Here is a 15,636-nt window from a genome sequence, read left to right as displayed (position 1 = left end):
TACTAAAATAAGCTAAACATAAATTTTCTCCTGTGCCAGATGTTCTTTTCACTTCTCCAATAAACAAACTATTTCCGACTTCAAGTTTCAATTTCGAAAACTATTCTTGCGGAAGAAAATTTTCGCCTTTCAATTTATTCCCATCACTTTCCTCCTTCCCTCTCTATTTCTCCATATTTTCTGAGAAGTCCAAGAAAAGAAAAAATAGCCTAAGCCCATCATATTTATCACCGTTTTTTTCCCACTCTTTTTGCTTCTTCCCACGTCCGTTGAAATAATTCTTCACTGCGTACTTTTCTATTTTTCAACTCACCCAACCCAGCTCATTTTTCAGTTTTCCGTAAGAGTGGGAGAGGAAAGTTATTTATATCACATTTTCTTTCTAGATTTTTTGTTCTCACTGATAGGTGATGGTAATCCTCTTCTGTCCCGGTAAGACCCGAATTTTGTTCAGTTGTCTGCCCATATGTAGGGTTTACAAGTTCCTTTAAGTCATTGGAGCAAAATGAACTCACTTTTTCATTTTATTTTCACACTCAAATGAATAATTCTAACAATTAGTTAATTACCAGTCAAGTAAGAAGGAACGGAGTCTCCTGTTCTTTCGTTTAGGAAGTAATTCACTCGTTTACAGGTTTTTTGTTCAGATTTATGTAATAAGGAACCTAATCAAAAATTATTTCACTGCAAATTGGAAATAAAATCAGCATACGATTGTCTACCTGCAGAAAAAAAAACAGAGCATAGTTCCAGAAAATACTAAGCAGCGACATAGATCCTATGAAATGACTATTGCCACCAGCACGCCATTAAAAAAAAAGATAGACAAACCTTTTTTTCCTAATTAAAATCTGGAACAGCACGTTTCCTTTTATTTGTTTTCTTTTTTCTTTTTTCACTCATGCTCTCTTTATTTTCTTCACTCTATATTTAAACTTTCCGTTTCAGAAAATGCTCCGACCGGCAGTTTCTGATCCAGTGCTTATTAAGCCTAATGAATTCAACTTTCTCCGCGGGTGGAATACGGACCGAGGTATGTTTATAGGTGGATTCTTGAAAAAAAAGCAGGCAGACAAAACAAGTTGAAGATTATAATCTGTAAATAAGAAATAGAGAAATTCATGATGTGACCCTGAGAAGTGACGCGAGGTTGAGTTGAATTAAGGTCTCATTGTATTCAAAAAGGGAATATCAACAAAACCCCATCCCACCTGTCAAGTGTCACTTACAGAATATGTTGAATATATTGACACCCTGGATATTGTGATGTCTGACGCTTAAGAACAATCATTATATCTTTTGATACGAACATTTTCATAAAAAAACAACACATGAGTAATCTTTTGATATATTCTACCATCCATTTGTTCGTTTTTCAATAATAGAATATTATCTGAGTTTTTGATATTTCTTCCGTAAAATTTTTGTTGATAGAACATACAATAGTTCCGGTTGACGTTTTTTGTTATAACTGGGACCTCATGCTCACGGCCCATGAGTAAATAACTTCTATTAGTCTTTTAGTTGACGTCAAGTTAAGAAAGTTTAAAAAATTTTTAAAGACTTTAAATTTCTCACGTCTTCCAATTATACCAACCCGGATTTTCTCACACTTTTATTCTTGGAATTTGAAAAAACTGGAAAATTAAAAAAAAAAACTGTCAACTTTCAGAACCATACCTCCCAACCGATTCCTCATCTGAACACTTATACGGTATCTACGTCTCCCTGTCCGACGTAAGTTTATCACCATTCCATTCTAATTGTTCAGTGTCTCATTCACATCCCCCTCATAAACTAACCACTTCCATTTCCAGGCTAACGCAAACGACACTAAAATGCCCAGAAGTGAACGTGAGAAACGTCAGAGAAAATTGCAATTTCAGTTGAAACGGCGGAATTCAGTTTTGATGGCCAACTTTAAGGAGGAGCTCTACCAACCTGGTAAGCTTGATTTCTGTTTTGTTGTCAGCGCTTTTGAATGACGTACTTTCTGACAATTTACAACGCTGGGGCACCCTTGAAAACAAGCGTGCTCACGATAATTAAACTCAGAAAGGAGCCTTGGGTTTCTGATTTCGTTAGTTTTCAACTTTTTGAGATTTCTGAGAGGATTTCATTTATTCCTTTTGTTTCAGTTGGTGGAATGCGTCGATCGTGGTCCTGTGTCGAGCTCGGCAAGTTCTATTGTCGTGAGACAACACAAACCAAACGGGTCTCCTTCTCGGTTACTGTACCTCCACCAGCGTACCCAGATATTGAAAACACCGCGTTTGATCTCTGTCCGCCAAAGGTAATCAGCGTCTTATTTATAACAATTACAAATTTCCATGCTTTCAGATATCCGCTCGGCCGATTCTCGTACGTCGTAACACCACCTACTCAGGAAAGGACAATCTGGTCCACATGGATTTCGATTCGTTCACCGCGTGGAGAAGAGGTTCCAAAATGAGTGACGACGTCAAAATGTCAAAGAAGAAGAGCACGAAGAAAGAGAAAGAAACAAATGGAAGTGTGAAGAGGAAAGATAGTGATGATGATGTTAAGAAGGAGGAGATGGAACATGGGGATTGGTGGATTGTCAGAGTGGCGAAGGTAAGTAGAAATTCAATTAGTATTAAATTATTATCTTTCTCTTTTCAGATGGGCTTCGAAAGCTGTTTCCGTCGTCGTCGCATCAACCCAAGCCCTCCTTCTTCTGAGGAGGAAATCAACGGAAAAATCTAGAATACAAGTATCTCACCTCTCAATGTCTCAGTTATCAATGCTCAATCATTATCGATCTCTTTTTGCCTGTAATTTCAGTGAAACCTGTGCAATCTTTTCTGCCACTAAACCATTTCTTCCCCCCAATGCCTTTTTTATATCTCGCCTGAACTGGTGTGTATTTTCCCTGCGTTTTTGACTTACTCTCCTTTCCTTTACTTTTTGTACTGTCAAATCTCTTGCAAATGTAGATTTACATTTAAAGAATTTCGAAATTTATTCATACAGAGTGCTGACCTCTATAAAACTTGCAATTAAAAAGGGTAAGATGACAAAGAGAAAAAAGAAAAACAGTTGTAAATTTTGGTTTTACCCGGTTGTCCACTGACATACAGATACACACACCGACTCAACCAGAATCGATGTAATGAAAGAAAAAAAGAACAAGAGATAATAAAAATGATGTTTAGTGGGAAATTAGTTTGGTTGGGAGACAGTGGCGTAGATCCAGTGGCATCCAATCATTCCTTCCTTGGTGTCATGGAGTAGTGTGTTCAATGACTTGGCATCCATGTTGTTGATTGGTCTGTCAAAAAGACGAGCAGCGATGACAAGTGGAATTTCACCGGAACGGGCGCGGGAGCTGACGAAGAGATCCCACAATTGTTCGGCACGGGAAGCGTTTTGGTCAAGGAATGGAAGGAGTTCGTTTTTGGTTGGAAGACAGACTCGGAGGGAGAGGTCGGTGTATGATCCGGCTGGGAGTCCCTGTAAGAAATATTACATGCTTTTTGAATCTTATGGTAGTGGTTACCTTGCTAGAGCATTGAGCTGGCTTGTCGGCTTGGAAGATTTGAACAAAGTTCTTAAGAGATCCTCCCATAGTGTGGCAGATATCACAGTGGACGCTAAAAATGACCAATTTTACCTAATTATATTCATGTTCTAAATTTAAGGATTTCAAAAATAAAAAATATATATTGCCTACCAAGATCCGATTCCTCCGCATCCATTTGAGTCAGCGTTTACGCATCTCTCTGGCTTTCCGTGGATTCCAATTCTAGTCTCAAGATGAACATAGTATTTTTTAGATCCATCGAGTCCTGGGGCATACACCTGAATTTTTCAAAATTTTCAATTTTCTACATTAATCCGTTTTGGGAATGACTCACCTCAACTTTTCCTCCGGACATTCTGAAGCATTTGTGTCCATTCTCGCTGATTTCTTCATGGAACTGAACTCCAGCTGTTTTGTATGAAGGGAACTTGATAAGGAGAGTATCTTTCTTTGGTCCTGAAAACTTTTCATTTGAACTATTGCACTTTAATCCTTTTTTGTACTTAATTTCTTGGTAGACCCTTCTGAAACTCCTATCCCTCTGACGTAGTGCTAGACTCAACAGTTTTATCACCAAATCCGTATCCTTTTCCGACTTGGGATTTGGCGAAGCGTCCGACAAAACATGAAACAGGAAATAGCCATGGACATAGAGATCGAATCGAATCGGGACATCCTTATCGTCAGTTTTTCTTTCTGATACCCTATCCCCTCTACTCTTTTATCGGTATTTTATTGCCGATACACCAGTATACGTCTCCAAGGCCGCGCACTTCCTAGCCTGCAGTCCAAATCACTTTTTTCTCAAAATCCTTTGCGATTTGACTGGGATAAGAAGATTGTGAAACAACTGACAGTAAAGCTTCCTATCGGGGGAAGAACTTGAGACATTGAACTTTGCGTAAGTGACATGCAATCGAGAAACACGTTTTTTAGTAGACTGATCGTAAAAAATGACGTGAGTAGTCTCTTGATCTAATTTGGAGTGGTCATCTGAAGTGGTCAATTTGCAAAAAACTGGACCACTTACAGCTTCTAAAGATTTGTAGTAATATTGATGCTTCAAAATTTGATTTGGAGAATGAACTGTTTGAAAAATGGGATATCAACTAATAAGAAAGCATGGATTTTCTAATGAACGAATTGTTTTGCTTCAACTTAATTTCAATGAAATAGTGGAAAAGTACTTAAATTTAGGACTTCTTTGTATTAACTTAAGGAGTTAGTGGTAAAAATGTGTATACAGTATTAGCAGACAACTTCTCTGTAACAATCTGATGAACATCGTTCAGCATAAGAAGTGAAATTACTTTGGAAGTAGATAGAATCTATTTTCAAACCCTAGTATTTACTATTTTGTGATGAAACTAAAAATAATTCACAAACCTGAGCTAGCTGAGCATGGGAAATGTCTCTCGATGCGGACAGAGATCTCCGACGAGGCGGCTGAGACGCACGCGGCGACGGCGCAGAACAGTACGATTCTTCGGGTCGTCATTAACGCAAGTCGTGTTTCTCGACACACTGGCCACAGGAGATGTCGACGTCGACGTGATAGGGCAGAATACAGTGGGCGGAGTGAGTTTGTTTCGCGAAAGGCGGCTGCCCACCCTACCTAGGCACGCGACCCCCACCTCTTGAAGAGACAAAAAAACGATACGATGAATACAAGGAGTAAGATGAGGAGAAGAGGTCGAGCGACACCTGAAATAGAAAGAATGCCATTGTCCAGGCACAAAAAGCAGTTGGTTGACCTTTTGAAAAAAACGTAGATTGTAACTTTTAGAAAATAGGTAATCACGGCAGACAAAGGCAGTTTACTGTTTTTGTTTGTGATTTTTTCAGCATTACTATTTCAGTGCTGAGGAAGACAAAGCTTCTGAATTTGATGACTGTGAAAAAAAGGCCCAGTATGAATATTGTGTGAATTATATGGCATCGAAAAGTTTTTGCATCCACGGTAATGTTTTTGTGGTTTGCTTTTCTAAATTCTTTGCTTGTATTTTCAAATTCCTCTTGACAACGTAATTTTGAAATAATTTTTCCGTAGTTTGACCAATAATCACAAAAACTTGACTTTTTGGTTCAAACTTCCAATCTTATCGGACCAAAATCTTACTTGTTTGTATGGTTTTTTGAACATTTTCTTTTTTCGTATATGGTATAGTTCCTGATAATCAAGTCAACAAAATGTTGTTGATTTCTAGTTGTTCAGCAAGTTTGATGTTTTATGTTTTGTTGTGATGATCGACTACGAAATCGTAGAAACCAAGAAGTGAACCAAAAACAACTGGGGGAAAAGGACCCGTTATCGGTGACATCATCTCTACGTTCATCCATCATATTTAATATGTGTATTTGTTTTTATCTTGATGTAGCCCTCTAGCTACGATAAATTGGGTAAATTTATGACGTAGCAAAGTTTAACCTTTCTGGGAGAAGTTTTATAAGTTCTCTTTACACATTTCGTGATTTGTGAGTAAAACTTCGAAAGAAAAAGTTAAGTAGGTAGTTCATAAGCTTTACACAATTACTTTGTTGTGTAAAGCAGTACAAGTAAACCAGGCAAAACGAGGGAACCGAACAATGAGAAGAGAAGTTCAAGAAAGCTGGTATCAAATGCCTTTTTTCGATTCTTTGTATGGCGACTGTCTACGTCATACCATTCCACTCATCGCTTTTCTTTTTTCGACGCTTCACATTTTCTTCAAATCATCAAAGAGAAGAGGCTAACCTCGAACAAAGAAAATGGGCACAACAGAATGGAATACTTAGTTTCTAGACGGCTGTTTCATTGTGAAATTCGATGCAAATTTCGTTTAAAAGAAGAAATTTCAGGGTATCATTCTCATATGTTTCTTTTTGTGTGTGTGACCACTGAAACATTCGAACATTTTAGTCAACAGGAGTGCAAAACAAGCAATACTCAAAACGAAAACAGGTTGAAACTAGAAGTTAGAAAAATTCTGAAGTGTTGTGAATGTTCAACACAAATTCTAATTTGTCCTTCCAAGTGGCACTGTGATAGCTTCAACTGTCAACAGAAAAAAAATAGCTGAAAAACTGGTCATAATTTATAATATCAGCTGCGACCTCACTATCTGTGATTTTTCTAAAATAAAAATGTTGAATCCCAAGAGATACCATTTTCTTATCATGTCTATCATATCAATCTTGTACTTGTCACACATCAAACAGACTTTTTATTGTTGTGTCACTCAGAGATTGTTATCTAAATTAAGATAGACTGTGATTCCCAAGAAAACAAAGAGTGTTAACTCAGAGAACGATTTTAGGGAAATACCTTCTAAGAATTTTGTCAATAAAATTAAGAATTGAAAAAATCTGATGAATTTATCAGGACATCACTGGAAGAAGTCGATTTCCACATTTTTGTTGGTATTCAATTTTTGTAATTCAGCGAATTTCTGAGCAGGAATTTCTGTATTATTCACCTAAACTTTTCCTATGCAGTGTTTTGTTTGGAAAGGCAGTCTGCACTGAATCGAGCTTGAACATTTTGAAAGGAAACATATTCCATTCATACGAATATCACAATAACCAAATATTACATTTATTTACAAATAATATCATAAAATAGTAAATTATTTACGATTGACCTTCAAGTTTCCATAAATCTTATGGCAGGCAACGTAGCTCTGTTGATTCTTGAGCATTTGGTTGAATGGTAGAGACCAGTAGACCTCAGCTGGCAGTGGTTGATCCTGTAATACACATATACACTTAATTGACATTCTGTGAGGTTTACCTTGAAGAAGCTGTATTTAGTTCTACGGTAAACTCCCTCAATCTTGATTTGGGTGGCCATTTGCTTGCTGACATCCGAATCGAATACATAGACAGTAGCAAAAATTCCAATAGCACGAACAGCGTTTCCATCCTAAAAAAAATTAAATTTCTCTAAATTTCTATAGATTTAAACTCACATCGCCTGCAATCAATTGCAAGAAAGATTCCTTGCTTAGTCCCTGAGAAGTGATGACATCATCAATGTCAGGAAGACAGAAAGCAAGTTTCAGGTTATCGTAGCTCCCCTTTTTCAATCCATCCTAAAACACTACTATTTAGTTTAAAAAAAAAGTAAGTTTGCAACTATACCTTGCAGCTGATCGGACTTCCGTCAAGGAGAAGTTGAGCTTGAACTCCTAATTTGTCTCCGAAAGTTTCACAAGCGTTGCAGTATAAACTGAAAGCAGTTCTATAAAGTTTCGTGTTGGTGATATAATTCATACCAAGATCCGAATCCTCCACATCCGTTTTCTGGCTGTCTCACACATTTTTCTGGGACTGTGTTCTTCTTCGCAGTGTTCTTGAGCTCAAGGTAGATAGAGAAATCTCCTCCGAAATCCTTAAAGCAGAATTTGATAAAACTTGTGTGGGTTAATTTAGATTTTTGATCGATGCAAGATATTTTTTAACTGTATCTGCAGAACTTACTTCCAAAACTTCTACTTGTCCTCCAATGGTGAAACAGTTCGGTTTTCCTGCTTGTGGTTCCAACTTTGGACCTTTTCTATCATTTCCCGGCTCGAACTCGAGTTTTTTTGTCCACTTTCCTCCTGAATCAAATAAATTTACTTCGGTTCTCCAATTTTTTTTTGCGACAGCCTTACCTTTACATGGTTGATGTTTGATGAGTTCGAGAGCCACACTGAGATCTTTGCCTAACTCGACATTTTCCAACGCATTGGACACAGAGACAAGAATAAACGAAGAAGCTAAGAAGACGGCCAACATCTTCGACTGAAACCAATACGAAAATGAAAGTGTCGTGGCTTATGAAGTAATCGAGGGACCTGCCCTCCTTTCACACCCCTTTTCAGCTGGATTTCAGAATAGTTTACAGTGACTTTGTGTGGGGGAGGTGAAAGGGGAATATGAAGAATTGTACAAAAGTGTAACAATTGCGAAAGTCAGACATGAAAAGTGATGAAAACCACTTTCCTCTTTTTTCATGTCTTTTCAGTGCTACTTTTACCTCATATGTAAAATCTCATTTCGAGGTCATGACGGTTATGAGACTATGACGTATGAATAGAGAGATAGAAAAGATGTTATTGATACTACGACAATAAAGGGTAAAGCTGCTGAAACAGGAAAAAATAATGAATCAGAAGCCAAGTGTCTCGACTGTAAAAGTTGAACAAAAGTCGTTTACCTCGAGAAAGCTAGTTACAAAATGTAACGTAGGAGACATCAAGCTACTTTCAAATAATTTGATTGTTCAGTTTGTGACTTGCCACAAAAATGTGAGTTTACGTCATTCTTGCTAACGTATGTCTGTTGGACTATTGATCATCGGTACTGCATAGATTCCTTTGCATTCAGCACAACATATCATCAAAACTAAACCATTTTCGTAACATTTATTTCAAAATTCACAGAAAATGAACCCGCATAAACTAAAAGAATAAACAGGAAATTATCAATTCATCCAATTCTTTCATCATCTTCATTCTACTTTCTCTTGGCTTGAATGTCACTCAAACTAATGGTTCCGTACAGTTTGTGGCATCCGACAAATACTGATTGCTTCTTGATGATTTGGTTGAAGGGCAAGTTCCAGTACGTTTGAGAATCCACCTGCTCGTCGTTGCTCAGCTTGCGTAACTCCCGGATGCGTGACTCAAGTTTTCGTTGAGAGCTGTAAAAGGGTGAAGGTTCAGTTATTGTTCCTATTGGTATTTGGAAAATGTTAAAAGTGACTTCCGAATATTTTTTTTTAGATTTCAGCATCTTTGGTATTCAAATTGATGGAAAAACACCGAAATACTTTTTGAAAGATATTTAGGTGATTTCACTTTGATGTACTTCCGGGTAACGAATTTTTTGCCTGCAGGTGATAGAACTATTCCATAGATCTCAAAAGTTTCAAATAGAAAATGAAATCACTACATCAAAACCAATCGGACTTCTTGATAGTGTTTTTGGACTTACATATTTCTACCTGTGTTAAAATTTTTCAGACCGCCCTCTGTAAAATAGCTTCTAAACTTACACCAGAAGTGGTTTGATATCCTTGTCGAACAAGTATACGGTAACAAAAAGACTGAGCTTTGGTGGTCCGTTTCCTTCCTGAAAGAAAAAAACACTATTCACTTTCAATTCATGTCATCCCAGTGAACCTGAGTGGTCGCTGCCAAAATATGATCCAACGCATCTTCAGATATCCCCTGCCATTCCAAAAGAGCGGCAAGTTTTGGAAGGCAGAAGCGGAGTTCCACATTGTCGTATTCTCCTTTCTTGAAAAACACTCATTAGAAATGAATTTTTGTTTTCTATCTCACTTTCAATGGTTCGCATCCGGCTGGTTTTCCGTTAACAACAAGTTGAGCGCCAAGAATTTTGGTCAGCGAGTCAAGAGAGTCGCATGGGCGGCAATAAAGGCTGGAAAAGAATTCTAGTATGATACTGTAGAAGACACTGAGAAATAACTATGCTAATTAAAATACATCTACATAAAACATTAAATTGATACTAACAAGACAGAAAAAACTCTAAACTGCACAAAACTTGAGTTCTAATTCCCTATAACGGTATACAGTTTATCAAAATCGTTCACTTTCGAAAAAAACCCCTAGCGCGGCGCGTTTATCATTACCATCGCCTCACCCTTACGCATGTGGAGAGATGGCCGAGCGGTCTAAGGCGCTGGTTTAAGGCACCAGTCCCTTCGGGGGCGTGGGTTCGAATCCCACTCTCTTCAGTTCTTTTTTTCTATTTTGATAATCAGAGTTATTTTTTTCATGTTTTGATATTTTCACTCTTATTATCAGGCTTTGCGTCCGGGTTAATAAAAATAAACGACACTTATTTTGAAAAGTTCAATATTGACGCCTGATTTTTTTGAGAAGTTTTCGTCTATATTTGGAATGTTCGGTCTTATAAACTTTCACATTGTTTCTTTTCGACTATATTACCATGATCCAACTCCTCCACATCCAGTCTCCGGGTTCGCATCCCTGCACACTTCTGGTGGTCTCTGGGTGTCACCGGTGGTGGAGACAGACAAATATATCAACAGCTCGTCGCTCACGTCTTCATGAATTTTTACTTTTCCCTGAACAGAATTTCAGTTATTACTACACTTTCACTTCTTTCTCTCCGTTGTTTTTCTCAGAATACCCTCGAGGCTCAATTGCCACTCACACTAATTGCATAGCATCCCTTTTGTTCTGTTGACTTGAGAAGTGCTCCGCTGTCCGAATGACCACCTTGGAATTCGATTTTGCGATTCCAGTGAGAGCCTAAAAAGGATAGGTTTGGTGTGAAATACGGAAGATTTTCGGCTTACTTTTTCTCCAAGCACAGCTTTGATGTCTGTGGAGGTTCAGGTTTAGATATTGAGCAGAAACGAAAGAAAGAGAAAATACGAAAAGGATGAGACAAGTTTGAACCATCACCAATCTGGAAAAAGCGATCTAATTAAGGAAACAAACTTGCAAACTGGAAAATGTTGCAAAAACAAGAAGATTGAGAGGTTTATAAAGGGTTACTACCAAAAAAATTTCAAGTGTTTCATATCAAGATTTCAAATCAAATTTCAAGTCTATCCTAGTTTAACAAAGAAGGCATAAGCGGCATGAAAGTAGCTGTGAAAAAGGAAAAATCGCCAAAAAGAAGAAACGATACGAATAGAGAGAACCTGTTACGTAAGCTTAGCTACTGAGATCTGCCTAAGCATGAAAAGAGAGAAGCGGATAAGATATACAGAGATGAAGAAGTCAAACGAAATGCCCAGACAGTCAGATGGAAACACAAGAAAAATGGAAAAATGAGAGGAAAATGAAGAAGTCCGTGTCCGACCAGGAAGACGGTGAAGTGACCATTTTATTTTTTGCTTTTGGTCTTTGATTCGATGTTTGCCTTGGTATGTCGTTCCAAAGGTATTTCACTCTGGAATTTTGATGTGGAACAAGTTACAAACCGACATGCCTTCGAAAATTAATACTGGGAAACGACTATTTGGAAAGTTCCAACAAAGGAAGTCATGTGATTGGAACTTTAGTTAGAAAATCAATTAGTTACTAAACATGTTTTTGAGAATCCATTTTGCAAGAAAAATGTTTTATGACACTAACGATCTTCAAGAAATATCTCAAATCAAAAAAACGTTTCGGAGAGTTTGAAATTTTTTCGAAACGAATGAAACTAGAACTGAATTTGTACCACATCTTGACTGATTTTATACAAGATCTATAATAGCGAGAAGACGGTTGAGTGCACTTGATTCATAAAGATTCACGCATGAATTGTGAAGTGTGACATCCGTACATTATTTTCTTGTGAACTGTTTTGTGAAACGAGTATGTTGAACCGCCGACGACCTACCATACTTGTCTAATCTTCATTGCATTATTTCTCACCTGCTTCAACTATTTGAATCTTTTGGAAAAGAAAGAAAAACTATTGAAAGTTGAAGAAATCGAAAGTTTGAAATCTAATTGAAAAATTCATTTTGAAAAAGATAGTAGGAGAGAAAACGAAGCTTCATCATTTTCATAAATTTAATATTGGTGTTCTTAAAAAATAACAAGCGTTTGTGTGGATGTATTTGTGTAAAAATAGATTAATATGCGAGGAGAAAAGATGACTACGATCACTCACATCATCAGAAACAAGCAAAATGTAGGAAGACACTCGGAGGGTGGGCCGATGGAGGAATAAAAAAATATAAGACTGTGGAAGATGATATAAGACACAGTCGCTCATAAACGAGAAATTGTCAAGACCCTTTTCTCCAGCTAACCGACAATAAAGCAATAAAGATAATAGGTGTGAATCATAATAATTTGATCAGGAAACGATTGGCCTACGTGTTGTGCGCGAAATGCAATATGATCTCACTTTCTCATTTTCGTATGAACGATCCACACAGAAAAAAGGGTTTTATTGATATTTTCCTCCCGCAAGATACCAGATCCAGTTTTGTCAGACAAGTGTCAGTTCTCTGTAAATTGTATTGTATGACACGACACTATTATCCAAAAAATATGCATCCCTTATTTTTAATTTGCATCTGATTCCTTTCTAGTTCAACTTTGAACATAATTTGTATGAATTTCGCTCATCAAAAAAATGATCTGTCGAGAGAAGCCTTACATTTCTGAAAGAAAAGTGCAAACTCCTTCCTGGAAGGGAATCCCTATAAAGGTTCTTCTAAAACAAGATAGAAAATAAGAAAACAACAGAAACATGATCACAAGCTTTATTTCACCAAAATACACGGAGGGAAGAATTGCATGAACTATCTCAAATCATTTGTGCATTCTCAACGCCCCCAAAGTCTGCTGCTCAGCTGAAGTTTTGGTCGGATTCCGGCCTTTGCGACTCGTTCCATTTTACGATTGTCCTTGAAAAGGGAGTCTGCATGGTTCTCAACTTCATCCTGTGGTCTTTGGTTGTGGTTTGCGGTTTCAGGTGCCGAAGTGGTCTGCAATGAAAATTGCTCAATTGAGTATGGGAAAACATAAGGACAACACAAAAACCATTTCCTGACTTACCGTTTTATAAACATCCTCGTTTTCCATCATCTTCTGTGATGAATCTTCTGGAGCCGGCCACATTACCAAATACTCTTCAGGTACCAATGGAATATCCTGAAATACTGATGTGTTAATGAGTCATCGCAACACATACTACAAGTGGTTTCACCTGTTTATTCAATCTAATGACAAATTTTTCGTTTTCTATCTTTATACAATTAGCAAAATGTACTTCCACCTGTTAAAAACTCGTGGGTATGGAAAAAGAGTAAGGGTCATTTGAATACCAACTAGAGCCAAAAATAGATAAGAAAGAGTAGAAAAACTATAAAAAATGAAGTCTAGTCTGTTATTCTTTTTCTCATGAATAATTTATATAGATCATCGTATTTTGATGTTCACCACTTACAGTAGGAATTTTCGGGAAAACACTGATATTTAATTTCAGGTACAAATAGTTATGTGTTTAACCAACTCACTCTTTCAAAACTCCTCATACCCGTCGGTGTCCGTTTTCCCCAATGAATACTCGAACGACGGAGGTGTCCGTTGATCGCTCGTTTATGAGTGATATATCTCTGGAAAATTGAAATTAAATACAAATTTCGACGCAATTTCCTATTTTCCATTTCCCATTTCCTAAGATCCCTTTACTAATGCTATTTCGTTCAACATACCACAAAACTCACATCAAAATTCAGAGAGTTGTCACCATTACTCATGTCACCAAACTTTGCAATCTTCCAATCCTGAAAAATTCATAATAAATGAATAATAAGAAAATGACTAGTTTACCTGAATGGCCATGGAGACCCCAGCAAAGAAGAAAACAGTCAGAATAACGGTGATGTACTGCATGTTGTCCTGAGTTATGATTCGGTTAAATTTTGCTTTTCTTAGAATTCAGATTCAGATTTTGGGATCAAAAACAAAAATGAATGAGCCTGGTGATAAATGAAATGAAAACCGACTTTGCCCCGCTTTGAGCAGCAATTCAAGTTTCCACCTGCATTTTCAAAAAATGGGCGGAGCCTACGACAAAAAGGGGCTGAAAGCAAAAAAAGGGGGAGGGGATTCTATGAATCTTGCAAGAAAGGAAGGAAGATAAAACGTTTTGTAGATATAAATTTTGCGATACAAAATTAGAGGAAGAGAGAAAACAACTAAAAATGTATCAGAAAATGGAGGATAGATTCTCAAAAAGCAAAAAATAGGTGGCTCATCATGAATTTCAGGAGGGCGGATAGATTTGATAGAACAAAGTGACGTGATGACTCGTCTCTTATTTCTTCATTTGCAAATCAAACTAATAATGTTTTCCAGGTGAATTATTTATGAGGAGAGTCCCCTCTACAAAAATGTTCTGCATATTAGTACGACAACAGGCACCTAATTGTTCCTCTGGGGAATATAAAAATTTCAATATAGTATAGTTGGAGTGGGAGGAGCTCGGTCCCAAAGAATAGTCTCCAGAGATCTTTGAAAATAAAGTAGGAGGAACAAAACAAGAAAGAAGGATAATGAAAATAGTAAAACACTTGTTGCCTAATTAGGTTCCTATGATGACTTTCTATTAACATTCTACAGAGAGATCAAAAACGTGACAAATTGGAATAAAAAGTATGTGGGGGACCAGTTGAGTTTACTATTCTTTTCTGTCAAAATGAAATGGGAGGAGCTAATTTTTTTTTCCAAAAAAGAACACAGCTAATTATTCTTTTTTCACTGTGCCTTGTGAATCAAAACAAAACACTAAGAAAAATCCAAAATACATCTATACAATAAAATATAAATAGGAACATCCATACATTTTAAATTAATACATAAACAATTTTTTCTTGTTTTCTAACACTCGCATACAACAGGAAGTATACTAGAATCACCCCGTCACTCCGTGACATTTTCTAAAAAGTTTTATTTAGCAAGTTTGACCTAGGAGGGACCCACGAATCTGGAGTAATTAGCGCAGTCGCTTGGAAGACAAGGAAACCTTTTTTGGGAACTTAATGTTCAATAGAATAGCCCAGTAACGTGTAAAGTGATGACGTGTATAGTGATTCTGTTTTTTTTTGGGATATCAGACGAATAGTAGATAGCCGGGCAGATGGAAATCATAAAAGTAAACGTTTTGACTGGTGATCAGTCTCGTGGCGGTCTGGAAGTGACCATAGCTCAAAAGTATGCAGAGGTTAAAACGAAGAATATTCTAATTTTCCAGAGAGAAATAACAATGTATTGAACAGTTCAAAATGTTTACCTTGTTATCCAACTCTGATTTTTAACACATTAACATTTCTGGATAAGCGATCATATCTAAGAAAAACCCGAAAGCTGCAAGATCTTGAGAAAATAGAAGAGGAAGTATGATATCACATAATGCTTGAAAATGAGAAAATGAAATGGGAACCAACTTGTTTTGATTAGGAATCAAAACTAGACACCAGAGGAAAATATTCTATGGAAGTTTTGTTCATTGCTTTTTGAATTCCCTGAAAATACAAAAAAAGTGGATATAAAATATTCAGAAGTTTCTTATAAATTAGAGAAGACTAATATGGAAGCCTATGTTTCGAGCTAAATGGAATG

At 37.0% G+C, this 15,636-nt stretch overlaps 5 protein-coding genes across 5 annotated transcripts; 1 reads left to right on the top strand and 4 right to left on the bottom strand.

Moving 5' to 3' along the window:
* Positions 1–951: 951 nt before the first annotated feature.
* Positions 952–2,727, top strand: GCK72_024926 (uncharacterized protein; the record flags this gene model as incomplete). Its single annotated transcript, XM_053736119.1, has 6 exons — positions 952–1,033; positions 1,673–1,737; positions 1,818–1,944; positions 2,139–2,293; positions 2,341–2,595; positions 2,644–2,727. The coding sequence occupies 6 exons, from the start codon at positions 952–954 to the stop codon at positions 2,725–2,727; spliced, it is 768 nt and encodes a 255-aa protein (XP_053579685.1).
* Positions 2,728–3,183: 456 nt separating this feature from the next.
* On the bottom strand, positions 3,184–5,042 carry GCK72_024925 (uncharacterized protein; the record flags this gene model as incomplete). The annotated part of the gene is made up of 5 exons (XM_003099770.2): positions 3,184–3,474; positions 3,521–3,614; positions 3,695–3,822; positions 3,879–4,000; positions 4,931–5,042. The coding sequence occupies 5 exons, from the start codon at positions 5,040–5,042 to the stop codon at positions 3,184–3,186; spliced, it is 747 nt and encodes a 248-aa protein (XP_003099818.1).
* A 2,107-nt stretch (positions 5,043–7,149) lies between these two features.
* GCK72_024924 (uncharacterized protein) lies at positions 7,150–8,302 on the bottom strand (the record flags this gene model as incomplete). The annotated part of the gene is made up of 7 exons (XM_003099767.2): positions 7,150–7,269; positions 7,314–7,445; positions 7,492–7,614; positions 7,664–7,751; positions 7,798–7,913; positions 8,003–8,124; positions 8,179–8,302. 7 exons carry the CDS (start codon positions 8,300–8,302, stop codon positions 7,150–7,152), a joined length of 825 nt encoding a protein of 274 aa, XP_003099815.2.
* Positions 8,303–9,022: 720 nt separating this feature from the next.
* GCK72_024923 (uncharacterized protein) lies at positions 9,023–10,965 on the bottom strand (the record flags this gene model as incomplete). The annotated part of the gene is made up of 7 exons (XM_003099737.2): positions 9,023–9,209; positions 9,564–9,640; positions 9,691–9,807; positions 9,853–9,952; positions 10,486–10,625; positions 10,715–10,812; positions 10,860–10,965. 7 exons carry the CDS (start codon positions 10,963–10,965, stop codon positions 9,023–9,025), a joined length of 825 nt encoding a protein of 274 aa, XP_003099785.2.
* Positions 10,966–12,836: 1,871 nt separating this feature from the next.
* GCK72_024922 (uncharacterized protein) lies at positions 12,837–13,908 on the bottom strand (the record flags this gene model as incomplete). The annotated part of the gene is made up of 5 exons (XM_003099742.2): positions 12,837–12,998; positions 13,069–13,164; positions 13,530–13,628; positions 13,740–13,799; positions 13,846–13,908. The coding sequence occupies 5 exons, from the start codon at positions 13,906–13,908 to the stop codon at positions 12,837–12,839; spliced, it is 480 nt and encodes a 159-aa protein (XP_003099790.2).
* Between the last annotated feature and the right edge of the window lie 1,728 nt (positions 13,909–15,636).

The sequence above is a fragment of the Caenorhabditis remanei genome, chromosome X (genome assembly GCF_010183535.1).
Source record: "Caenorhabditis remanei strain PX506 chromosome X, whole genome shotgun sequence".
NCBI lineage: Eukaryota > Metazoa > Nematoda > Chromadorea > Rhabditida > Rhabditidae > Caenorhabditis > Caenorhabditis remanei.
Note: the sequence above shows the minus strand (reverse complement) of the source record. Positions and strands in the feature narration are given on the sequence as shown.